The sequence below is a fragment of the Pelodiscus sinensis genome, chromosome 3, assembly GCF_052426305.1.
Source record: "Pelodiscus sinensis isolate ZL-2025 chromosome 3, ASM5242630v1, whole genome shotgun sequence".
Taxonomy (NCBI): domain Eukaryota; kingdom Metazoa; phylum Chordata; order Testudines; family Trionychidae; genus Pelodiscus; species Pelodiscus sinensis.
Window position 1 is genome coordinate 173,868,963 of NC_143054.1, and position 13,277 is coordinate 173,882,239.

The 13,277-nt window shown below is 44.2% G+C and overlaps 1 protein-coding gene across 1 annotated transcript in view; it reads right to left on the reverse strand.

Annotated features, from left to right (window-relative positions):
* FSHR (follicle stimulating hormone receptor) overlaps positions 1 to 13,277 on the reverse strand; it is a 130,752-nt gene that overhangs the window by 78,746 nt on the left and 38,729 nt on the right. Inside the window, exon 2 of the mRNA XM_075925453.2 lies at positions 1,435 to 1,506. Within this exon, the coding sequence (XP_075781568.2) occupies positions 1,435 to 1,506 (72 nt within the window). The remainder of the gene's footprint in view (positions 1 to 1,434; positions 1,507 to 13,277) is intronic.

Genomic DNA, 13,277 nt, shown 5'->3' on the forward strand with positions numbered 1-13,277 from the left:
TAAATTAGTAAATTAAACAATGGCACAGAACATTAAAAGACAGGAGTGATGGCTGTAAACAAACTTGATGGGACCACGGGAAACTTGGCCATATCCACGATAAGAGAACATCCAGCTAACTAAAATCATGCTGAACTATGGATGTTGCTGGACCAGAAGTGTTGGACTAGAGAGGTTCCTCCTCTACATGATCACTGTAATCCTTTCTGACCTTTTAGACTGAGTCTATGACTTTCTATTGCTAAAGAAAATTGGACAGAGTGGTTGAGGAACACTTGGAACAAGGCTATGTCACGGACATATTATAGAAATGGGTGCATTACACATCTGTTTACCAGTGACACCCTTAACTATAGAGTCATAGACTCCTAGGGCTGGAAGAGACCTCAGGAAGTATTTGAGTCCAGTCCCCTCCCCAAAGGAGGATCAATCCCACCTCAATCCACCCAGCCAGGGCTTTGTCAAGCTGAGACTTAAAAACCTCTAGGGATGGAGATTCCACCACTAGGGATGGAGATTCCATTCCAGTACTTCACCACTCTCCTAGTGAAATAGTTTCCCCCAATATCCAACCTATACCTCCCCCATTGTAACTTGAGACCATTCTTCTTATTCTGCCATCTGTCACTACTGAGAACAACCCTTCAGGAAGTTAAAGGTTGCTATCAAATCCCCCATAGCTCTTCTCTTCTGCAGACTAAATAAGCCCAAATCCTTCTGCCTCTCCTCGTGGGTCATGTGCTCCAGCTCCCTAATCATTTTGGTTGCCCTCTGCTAGACCCTCTCCAATGCATCCACATCCTTTCTGTAGTGGGGGACCCAGAATTGGATGCAATACTCCAGATGTGTAACAAATTAATCACTGATTAATAATAGCTCAAGCCTCCTGTAATTATATCTGCTTATTCATCTTGGTATGTGAGAACTACAATTAATAGGAAATGAATGTTTCAGTCCTGTGATTAGCTTTGTAAAAATCTCAGCACAAATTAGTTATTTCCCTTCCTCTCCATAAGAAATACAGAATACTAGTCCAAATTTCACTGGTGAAATGGAAATTGGCTGACCCATAGCTCTGAATGATGGTGTTCTTCTCACTGATCCTGAGCTGAAATACTGTAATGAAGCACAGAGTTCTCAGATTGTTCAGATTCCCATGCACTTTTGCTATGACATTTTATTTGTTAATTGTGCTGACATTATGTGCTGATCTCAGCCTTTGTCCAAACACTATTCCTTGTAGATGTATTTGTGACATTGTTTTGGAATGCTGGTTTACCTTTTTTTTATTATTGCATTTTTTTACAGATCTGTAGTTAGATAAAAACATATTCCTGCAGTGACTTGCTTGCAGAACAGGGCAGTAAAAGGATCAGTAACCCCAAATCACTGTTTAAAACAACACACTTAGTTCCCAGTAAATGTGATACATACATTTTCTCTAGGTCACCCAGTCCGGAGAAAGCTCCTCTTGCAATGACTCTCACCTTGGTGAGGACAAATCTCCTGAAATAATAATAAAAAAATTATGATTATTGCATGTATATCACAGTACTGCCTAGTAGCCCTGGTCAGAATTACGGATCCACTATTCTATAGATGGCGTACACACAGAGACAGATTTTTGCCCTGAAGATTTCTGCGATGGCAGCGTTCAGTGAGGCCAAATGTTACTCTGTGAGTCACAGTTTCCCTTTGGTCTCCTCACTGCGTTAGCAGGGACTAAACAGTTCTAGGTCCATAACTGTTGGTCAATGCAATGTGAGGCAGAGGATGGAGACATTCTCCATGCCTTTCTGCCCTCTTCCACCCACTGCATGTGGTGGTGGAAGAATGGGTCTGCTAGGCCTTATTCACCTTCTACACTGTAAGTGGTGAGAGGGGTTACTGGCAGAAGGTACAAAAGGGTTGCCTTATACTCCATTTACCATGCATAATCAGGCCACAGTCTGGCCCTAAATAACAAAAGTGCACAGACAATAAGGTCTCATCTAATATTGGATGTAACTTTAGAACTCTCTCTATAGAATACAGTGTTTCAGTTTGTGCTGATATTTACCTACAGTATTCTACTGAATGGTGGTGGAATTAATAAGATCTTCAGGAAGTATTACATGATTGATGGGAGAATCTCCCATATTGACCTGGATAAGGTTTTAATAGACTTCAATGGACCTCTGGGAAAAAAATTGAGGAGGAACATAATCATCAGTGCACTTCTTTAGGCTCTTTCTGCTATGTATGGCTCATTTCTTTTAGCACAGTAAATACGAGGAGGTACAGGTATGTGCTGTACTATTCAACAAAAAGTAAGGTTATCTATTGATCCTTGGATAAGTAACATTATACTAATTAATGGCTAATTAATTTAATTGTGAATAGAAATAAAAATATAAAGAATTATTTAAGCTAAAATGACCTGTTTATCAATACCACCTGATATACCAGCGTTTCCCAAACTATGGGCCACGGCCCGATACCGGGCCGTGGGAGAAAAATACCGGGCCTCAGCATGGCTGCCCGGGTGTGCCAGGCTCCCGGAATGCCCATGCAATGCCGGGTCCCCCAAGCCTTCAGCCAGGCTGGGCGGATGCAGCCATATGTTTCAGGCTCCCGGCAGAGGCATAGTGAGGGTTACCAGGTGAGCTCTTATTGCTGGCTGCAGGGGGGGAGGAAGAGGTTGGATATGGGTCGCAGGGAAGCAGGGTCGGGGCAGTGGAGCTGCCCAAGGGAGATAGAGAGGGGAACCTGCTGATGGAAGCAGGACTTGCCGGAGGGGGCAGGAGCAGTGGGGCTGGCCGGGGGAGATTGCGTGGGAGGGGGAGAACCGGCTGGCAGGGGCAGTGAGGCTGGCTGGGGGAGATCGCAGGGCTGTCTGGGGAACCAGCCAGCGGAAGCAGGGCTGGCTGGGGGTGCAGGAGCAGTGGGGCTGGCCAGGAAAGATGGGTGTGGGTGGGGAGAACCAACCAGCAGAAGTAGGGCTGGCCGGGGCAGCAGGGCTTGCCAGGGGAGATCGAGAGAATTGGCTGGTGGGGACAACGGGGCTGGCTGGGGGGCGGGGGAGGGGGAGAGAATCGGCCAGCGGGACAGTGCAGGGCAAACACAGATCATGAATAAAAATGTAAAAGCAGTGCCTTTTAAATATCTCCACTGCTGACAGTGAGGTTTAAAGGCACTACAATGTGTCAGAATGGAGAGAACCTGGTGCATTCTCCATCTGGAATGAGAATATGGATAAAAAATTCCAAAGATGGTGTCCGCTTTGTGAAAATAAATGAACCTCTTTTCAATACACGATGTGGTAGTGCAGGGTTTTATTGGATTACGCTGGTTCTGCTGGCAGAAGCAGAGCTGGCTGGGGGAGGGGAGGCAATGTGGCTGGCCGAGAAAGATGGGGGCGGGTGGAGAGAACTGACCGGAGGAAGCAAGGCTGGCGTAGGCAGCACGGCTGGCCGGGGGAGATCAGGAGAAGCGGAGAAGAACCACCAGGCTGGCAGAGGGTCGGGGTGAGCGGGGATGGCTGGGGGAGGAATCGGCCAGCAGGGAGTGGGACTGATCCGGGTGCACACAGATCCTTGGGCGCTGCCCGGCCCGTGCATGGTCCGGGCGAAGCATGAAGGAGTCTGGCCTCCTAGATTCCATTTTGTCACCCCTGAGTAGTTGCGAACTGCCTGCCTGGTGGACACACTCACGCAGCACGTGTTGACCAGCCAGGAAGTTGGCAACTACAAACTGATACACCTAATAATAATAATAATAATAATAAAATGTACCTAATTAGAAAATACCAGACATTTTCTCTGGCCAGTATTTTCTTAATTTGTTTCCGGACAGAACCCTCAAATACCAGACTGTCTGGTACAAAACTAAACACCTGGCAACCCTACCTTTTCTTGCACCCTCACTCTTAGCCAGTTACCCTACCCCCAATCTGCTCCTGCTTCCGCCTCCTGGAGTGCCCGTGCGGCGCTGGGTCCCCCAAACCCTAGCCCAGGTTGGGTGGAGGATGCAGCGAGTGAAACTATGAAAATGTATTCATTTTTCTTTTTTTTAATGTGATTTTATATTTTTGGGCTGCAAAAAAAGTACGGAAAAAAACCCAGGTTCCAGCTAAAGTAAAAGTTTGGGAAAGCCTAGTCTAGTCAGCTTTCTATCCATTTTACAGTCCATTTATCCAATCCATAGTCCCTTAACTTGCTGGTAAGAATATTGTGGGTGGCGGTATCAAAAGCTTTGCTAAAGCTGGCCCTGGGGGCTTTGGGAGGACCAAAACCAATGTATTTGCATATTCATCATTTGCTTAATGAATATGCAAATATGCTAATGAATGTTGCCAGTCCTCTGAAAGCTCGTGAATGGATTTACTGGTCCCCGTGTCAAAAAGTTTGGGAACCCCTGTGATATACCATTATGTATTAGTAACTGGGACAAGAAGCTGGAATATGGAGGGAATGGGCCACACATCATACAGTGTGTTGGTAAAGGAGTTTATCCTTATTTCAACAGCTACTGCTAGCAATGGAAGTCACATTCAAACCCTTTCAGGTGCAAAGACAGACACTGTCTATAAAAGGAAAAATGGGCTTTTTAATGTCAAATAGCCACACAGTTTTGTTAACTATCCCATTCTCTCTCCCAGAGCCCGAGCAGATTATGCATCCTTGGGCCAGGCACACCGGCTGCTGTGGGGGAAGTCTCAGCCCCCCACACTGCATCTCAACAACAGCAGGAGGAGTTTGTGTGGGGAGTGGACGAGTGTGAGCTCTTGGCAGTGCTGACCTTGGGGGTGCAAGAGTGGGAGGGAGACTCTCTGGAAGCAGCCACTTGTCCCTTACTTTTAGTTTCTAGCCTCATATATACTCCCACCACCTGCAGCCACCATAGCTCCCATTGGCCATGATTTCTGGCCAATGGGAGCTGAGAAGCTGGCTGCACACGGAGCTAAGGGAGGGAAATGTTTCTGCTTCCAAGAAGCTGGGTAGTAAGCTGTCCAGCCCCTCCAACATGAGTCCTGCTCCCATCTAAGATCTCATAGCACTGTCCCCTAAGGTGCTCTGCCTGCATCCACAAGCACTCTCTTCATTTAAGATTTAATCGGCATATAATACAAGTCATGGACGGGCCACAGGTCCATGAATTTTTGTTTACTGCCCATGATCGGTACTAAAAATACCCAGGACTAAAATGTAGCCTTAATTATTAATTAAAACTGTTCAGAAATAGCTTACATACAGTGTCACATAAGAATTACAGTACTGAGATTATGCAAATGTTGAGGGATTAAAGAGCTTCCAGAAAGGGCCTATACTGGATTAGGCAATTTGTAAAGCTTTCCTCAAAACATGGTGAATGTAATTCATGCAAAGTTATGTCTGGATTTCCTTAGTCTAGCTAAATACAATGGAAGCCTTCAAGATATCCCATAGGCTTATGTTACAAAGCTGAACTAATTAGGAAATTGTTTCAATTTGATCTACTTTGAAATAGAGATCTCAGTGAGTAGTCAACTAGTTACATTCCCCCCCCCCCCTTGTTGCCTCTGAATCGGGGGACACAATTCAATGTTGGGGGGAGCCAGTTTAAAAGCCTCCTTCCCCCAGCCCGGTCTCTGCAGTGCAACCTGCCTCCCCCACCACTGCTGCCTCTATCAGCACTGCAGTATGCTGTAGAAGCTTTTTTCATTGCTTAATTGCTTTTATGGTTAATGTTCTAATTAACTTTTTTCCTACCCCAGGCTAAATCCATTATCTAGTCTTGTAACTAATGAGAATTTATTTCTGCTTTATTTTTAATATCTGTGTGTGTCTTTATGTACAGACATGTCTCTCCTCTGACTTAGTTTCTCTGCATTGAATATGCACAGGTCTAAAAGGTTTGGGAAAACCTTTAATTATTTTAGTTGCTCTCTTATGAGCTAACAACTGAAGGTCTGTCATTTAGGACAAATGGATGCAACAGTGTTCTAATTAAGGCCTGATCAGTGCAGAGTGCAAAAGAAACTTCACTAGTCTAGTTGATTTATTCAGGATATAATACAGATAGATTCTTACCAGTAGTGTCTCAAGTGTTTTAAATAACTGCATCTAGATTTAACTACCAGACAATAATCAATGCACAACTTCATTGTTTGAAAGAACAAATAGCTCACCAGAACCAAAGTGTGCCCTACAAGCAAAATGTCAGACTGATCCACAGGCACAACTGAGAAGATTCATCTGATGATTAAAGCCAGAATCCAGTTGGATAGTTAGAGCTGAGAATAGGAACCAGTAGTCAGAGTGAGAGCTAGGGGTGGGAACAGGACTAGAACACACAGGAACAAGGTTAGGACCAAATCAGGCCCATAAGAGATCACAGGCATTAGTACTGTCTAGCTGCTGATCTTAAATACAGACCTGTTGGCTCCTGGCAGCCAATCAGGGCATTCTGCTATGGCCCAGCTGGAGTCATTAACTGGCCTGAGAGCTGACCTGACTAGCTCCAAGCTCAGATGACAGAATTCAAGCCCACAGTTCCTGACAGAAAGGGAAGCAGAGAACAGAAAAGTGAAGTGAATGTCTTGACCTCCATCCGGTCCCAACTGAACTAATGACAGAAAGCAGACCCATTCCAGCATATAACAACTCTCAAGAAAGAATCACACAAAAACCTAGGATATAAATAAGTATTTAAAGAGCAGACAAATAAGAACACAACAAAAATGCATTTCAGGGCCAATTTGTTTTTAAGTACCAAAGTTGGATATGCAAACTATGCATGTGTAGACAAAGAAGTATTTGTGCATGTAAGACATGTAGTTTATGCATCAACAGGCATTTCCACAAACAGATGTGTTTTGTGTACTGTGTTAACAGTTTATACCTGAATGCAAATATACCAGTATTTGGTTTGTCCACCTAATTTGAGGACTTTGTCCTAAAGTATCTTCTTAGCTGACACCTGGAAGGATGTTTTAGGCAAAGAGCTTTACCTAACCACCTCTAGATTCTTATCCTTACTTCTTAAAGGAGCTAAACTGAAATCAAACTACCAGCTCCTATAACAACTATTTCTCACAGCTGGCAATAACCTTGTACAATAAAGGACTTTCACTGATTATCATAAGTTATATTATCACAATCAAGAAAAGATTAATCTCTGCATCATAGAGCAAAAGCTGAATTTAGGTCTTTCAAAACACTCTTTTAAACTTCTTTAACTGATCTACTTAAAAGTTACACAGTGGGAATCAGAAAGCATATGTGTTATAAAATTTTCTTTGACTCATGTAAAATGCAAATTCATGATGTTAAAATGAACTACATCAAGTATATACCCATAAGCTTTATAATTCAAATAAAGTACCATAATAAAAGAAAATATAAATCCAAGACTCAGTGACCATAATGCCAAATCACCAGATTCAGTTCCAAAGAAATAAATATGCTAAGATTTTAAGACCATTTTACTTTAATCTCTGAGGTAATTTACTGATGTTATCACCTTTTAACCCTATGCAGCGATGAGTGTTTTGTCAGAAGGAAAGATTTACTGAGAAATGTAATTTCCTTTCTTTGCACTTTTTTTCTCCGTTTTTGCTCTAGCACAAACAACAACAAATGAGTCTCTGTTTTACAATAACAAAAGCCATGAACCCTTTTGTGTACACTATTGCTTTCTCTTGCTAAGAAGAAAAAAAAAATCCTGGTCCAAGTTATTATATTTTCTTTTTATTGACCAATGGAAGAACACTTTGATTTTCATGTAACAACATTAGGAAAATAGACACGATGGGCAAGAGTCACAGGAAATGTAATTTAGTGTTGCTTCATTGATCTGGCTCTAAGCTTATGATCTTGTTACCATTTGAGTCAATGTAAAATTCCTTTGGGTCCAGTTCTGATCCTACTTAGACTTGAGAAAAATCCTGATTAGCTTTACTGAATTAAATTGAGTGAGATTGAGTGGTCCTATTGACATCAGTGGGATGAATATGGAAACAATTAACATAATTTTGCTAGAAAGGCCATACGCAGAAATATATTAACATAAGGATATTTTCCTCAACAGGAGCAGTACTTTCAGTAAGAAAAAAGACCTTATTAATAAATGTAATGTGACAAGTCCTGCCATATTTATGGGGAAGTAGGGTTTCAGGGCCTAGAAACCAGGGCTATGATTTTGTATTGGAAAGTCATATGATCAGTTTAGAGGTTTTATTTGAGAGAGTTTAATTGTTTTTGTCAATGCCCATTGATATTAAAAACATTCATACAGTACATGTTCAAAGTTTCCCTTTACACCAACCATACAAACTCAACAGGAGTCTCTGAACATCATCACATCATCAGTTTTTAAGCAGAACTCAGTGATTTGGCAAATCCTCTGTAGTGGCTTAGTGGTGGTCCCTCCCCTTTGGGGTCAGTGGCAGGTCACTCTGCCTCACATCCTGTATTCCCAGCTTTTCTTTTTGGTGTGAGGGGGAGTGCAGAGAGTTCTGTTGGTGGAGGGTCCATGACTCTGGGCTGTGACTCTCCCCACAACTGCACACATGGGCTCTTCCCAACCTGGCTCTGGTGAACCCCCAATTTTGGGAGGGCTTTGGTACCTGTGGCAATGATGCAGAGCTGTGCCAAGCCTTTGACACTTGACTGTCCCCCATTTATCCAAAAAGTCTTCCTGCATCACCACCTATTTCACCCCCACTGTGCCTTATTCCCTGCTCCAGGTAGAAAGGATACAATCCTGGGCCTTCATGTGCACAGCCACATTCCCTGGGGATTGTGTGGGAGCTCAGACACCCCAATTAAGTTGCGGGGCTGTAATGCATGCTGACCTGGCCCAGGCAGAGAGTGGTGATAATGACTCCCCTTTCATAGAATAGGCTGCTGCCACCGGCTATTTTACATTACAAAACCACATCTCTTTCAAAATGGCACTTGGCTCAATCCCTTCTGGGAACTGTGGTCCAAACAAGCTGGGGACTACATCTTGCAGAATGCCAAATGGGCTGTGTGACCCAGAGAGCTGTCTGCAGCCTGCAGGCTAGGTGAGAGTTGCTCCATTCTGGTGTGTCTGAACTACAGAGCCCTGTGTGGACACAAAATTTGTATCTGCATCTTAGCTGCTAGCCACACAAATGATCCACGGATATGAAGTGCATACCTGCAGATTGTGAGGGCTCTATCCAGTAGAGGAAGGCCCCGAGATGAGAGTAGAGAAGGTTGCAGAGCTGATGGAAAGTGTCCCAGGCAAGTAGATAAAGGACCATGGCTGCTATCTACAGCAGGGTGGGCAATAAAATGGTGGTGGTTCACCAGGATTAGCCCCGGTGGGCCGCTGCCACTATATTTACCTGTGCCTCCACAGGTACTGGCAATTGCAGCTCCTATTGGCTGCAGATCACCATTCCTAGCCAATGTGAGAGCGGCCAGGGATACCATTTCCTGCACCTACTATTGGTTGGAACTGTGATCCACAGCCAATGTGAGCTGCAATTGCCCGTATCTGTGGAGATGCAGGTAAATATAGTGGTGGCGGCCCACCAGGGGCTAATCCTGGCTGACCAGATCTGGCCTGCAGACCGATATTTGCCCACCCTTATCTACAAGGTCTCTTAAGTAGTGATGCCCTCCTTCCCTTAGTCACTGGGGCAAGTGATCTGGACTTTGAGGCATCCCAGAAGGACAGCTGAAGTATTTGGTGGCCCAACAAGAGAGCTAGAGCCCGAAAGGCCCAAAAAAGGATGAGGACAGGTACTCCAGGACTTCCCTCCTAGAGGATGGCTTGATGCCAGGGCTGAGTCCATTGATGGACTACAGAACTAACTGAAGACCTAAACCTAAGGAGGGCTACAGGGAGAGAAAGTATAGGCATTCACACACTCAGCTAGAGACACTTATGAGAGGTAAGTACACCCCATCATGGCTTTTCTTTTATTTGCCTTCTGGTTTCAGAGCCTTAGCATGTACTTATATCATGTTTACAAGCTGTTCTCCATGACCATGAAGGATGGGAACATACTTAAAAAAAAGAGAGAGCTAAGAGTCTCATGATATCTCTTGATTTCAGGAGCTAGAAGGGAAAAAATACCACATACCACACTGGCAACACCACTGACAGCTGGAAGCTCTGCATTCCAGGCTTGTTTAATCTCTAAACCTGGGTCTATTTCTATTTAGAAATAACTCCCCTTATTCTGAAATAACAAGTGGAGCATCCACACTACTAAGCTTGTTATTTCAAAATAAGGGGCTGGTTATTTTGAAATAACAACTCCTGCCTTCCACAAGGAATACTGCTTATTTCAAAATAGTTATTTTGAAATAGCAGTAATGTGGAAGTTCTCCTGCTGCTATTTTGAAATAACTACTCCCCAGAGTCATTCAGAGTAATTACTTCCCAGTGCTTCCTGGGGCTCTGCGTCGAGGTAGCGTGTCTACATTAAAGGAGCCTGCCTCGGACTAATTTCAAGGCTTCCCTGTAGTGTGGAAATGCTATTTTGAAATAGTTATTTCGGGAGTTCTATCAAAATAAGTTATTTTGAAATAATTTCCTAATGTGGACATGCCCTAAGTGGTCTGAAGGTTAAGATCCATGTACAGCACATTAGAGTAGCCTGGCTTAAAAGTGACAGATTTGTGGATTAGAGCCAAAACATAAAAACAGCCAACCACCAGCAGCTTTATAAAGTATGATGAGAATCTACTGAGGTCACAACAGTGGGTGGAGGTGAGAATTTCAAGCAGAAAATATAAATTTTTATAGAAAAGATTGAAAAATATTTCTCAGTTGAAGTTTCCAAGATGGACTGACAGACCAAATACATTTGTTGTTCTTACATATTGTTTTTAAATAAGGAAGACAAGATAGATCAGGTAAGAGCTTTTATTGGACCAACTTTTGTGTATAAGATACAGTCTTCGGCTGTGTCTACACTGGCACCTTTTTCCAGAAATGCTTAAAACGGAAGTTTTCCGTTATAAGTATTTCCGGAAAAAGAGCGTCTACATTGGCAGGATGCTTTTCCGGAAAAGCGTCCGTGGCCAATGTAGATGCGCTTTTCCGCAAAAAAGCCCCGATCGTCATTTTCGCGATCGGGGCTTTTTTGCAGAAAAGACTACTGGGCTGTCTACGCTGGCCCTTTTCCGGAACAGTTTTCTGGAAAAAGAACTTTTGCCCGAGCGGGAGCAGCATAGTTTTTCCGGAAAAGCAGCTGATTTCTTACAGTAAATTGTCACTGCTTTTCCGGAAATTCAAGGAGCCAGTGTAGACAGCTCGCAGCTTATTCCGGAAAAGCAGCTGCTTTTCCAGAATAAGTGGCCCAGTGTAGACACAGCCTTCCAGGCTACATTTGGCACTTCTTTAAGTCTGGGGAAGGAAGTAGAGTATAAGCTAAATACAAATTGCGAAAAAAATGTTGAGCAGAAGGGGTAATGTATGTTGGAGTCAGTCATTTGACATTAAATGGATAATCAGAATAGATATACATAGATTATCTTAAGCAGAAAATTAAGGGTAGCAGGCAGAATGATGGTATACAAAGTCATATAACCATCATCTCTGCTAAATCCTTATTTTTGGTGTCTAGTAAAAATTATGAATTTTAGCTTACAGGCTTGCATTTTGAAGGGATTGTGCAGGTTTCCCAGGAGGACAAAGATTAGCTGGAGCAAACACTTTGTGAAAAGGGTTCATTCATGAGTGATATGCTGTTTTTCCTCTTACCATTTTTCCTGAGAGGATTCATTTGAGAGCATACTAATACGGAGCATCGTGTGACGGTATTGGTCATTGTAGCAGTGGCCAACTTCTGTCAGCAACTTCTGCATCTATTCTGACAGGGTTTAATGTTGTATTGAATTGATGTGAAGAGTTTTCTTCTCATGAGCTTGGTGAAGATGTAACTTCTGCCGGGCAGGTTTGAACCTGGGATTTTAGAAACTGAATATAGGAGCCTCTACCCTCTGAGCTAAAAGTCAGCTGGCTCCCAGGCTCTGCTGTAGAGGTCTCTTGATCTTAACTGTTGCTGTGGTCTAGGTACCACTTGCATTGCTCAGTAACCACACCAGGGCTATGTCTACACTGGCTCGATCTTGCACCAGAGGTATGCAAATGAGGCTAAGCGTGGAATATTGCCGAGCCTCATTTGCGTATCTAATGAGCCGCCATTTTTGCGGAAGAGGCTCTTGTGCCAGAAGGAGCTGTCTATACTGCTCATTCTTGCACAAGAAAAACCCTCTTGTGCAATGCCATTATGCTGATTATTTTCAGGAATAACGGCATTGCGCAAGAGGGTTTTTCTTGCGCAAGAAGGGGCAGTGTAGACAGCTCCTTCTGGCGCAAGAGCCTCTTCTGCAAAAATGGCAGCTCATTAGATATGCAAATGAGGCGCAGCGATATTCCATGCTTAGCCTCATTTGCATATCTCTGGAGCAAGATCGCACCAGTGTAGACATAGCCTAGGTGTGTGGGTTACAAAGACAAGGGGTTATTTGAAAGGCAGAAAAGAGGGTTCATAAAATATTTATTTCAGGATGTGGTCCCCATCAAAAATGGATTGTGTCTGATTGAGGATATGCCACATAGGTACCAATGTGGAATACTAGGTGAGAAGTAGGGGGTTTCTCTTTCCTATATTAAAGCAGGTTCTTTGGGGGAGCAGGATATTTGGGTGGTCCCTTCCATGATTTAATCTACTTCTCTGAAGTGTGTTTTTTTAGTGAAGACAATTTTAAGTCTTCTCGGAGGGCTATCATCTGAAGGGCCGGCCAAAGGGCCGGCTGGTGGCTGCTGGAGGAGGAGGGGGATTGTGACAGGGTGCTGCAGCCCTGCACTTTAAATTCCTGGTGCCATCCCTGTACGGGGCACGGTGGGCTGAGGGAGCGCATGCTCAAACGCCGTGCATCAGTTGAGAGGGGAGACACCTGGGTGTGGTGTGACGTCACGGCCCAGGACTTTAAAACCGCCCAGCCCAGAGTTGCACTGTGCGACCCAGCTTCAGGCCGAGCAAGTGGTCTGGATCCCCGGAAGCAGCTGGGGCCAGGGCTGTGGGGATTTCTGGAGCCCGATCACAGATTCCAGCACCACAAACTGGAAGGCAGAAGGTGGGGGGCAGGGGAAATAGGGAGAAGGGGTGGGAGAGAAAGGGGCTTGTGTTGAGGGGATGGGGGCAGGTCAGGAGAAGAAAGGGGAAGGCACCAAGGGACAGAATGGAGGAGAGACAAATGCTAGGGGGCTAAGTGGAGACAATGAGGAAAAGGGCAGGAGGGGAGGTGTCCGTGGGAGGGGGACGGGGT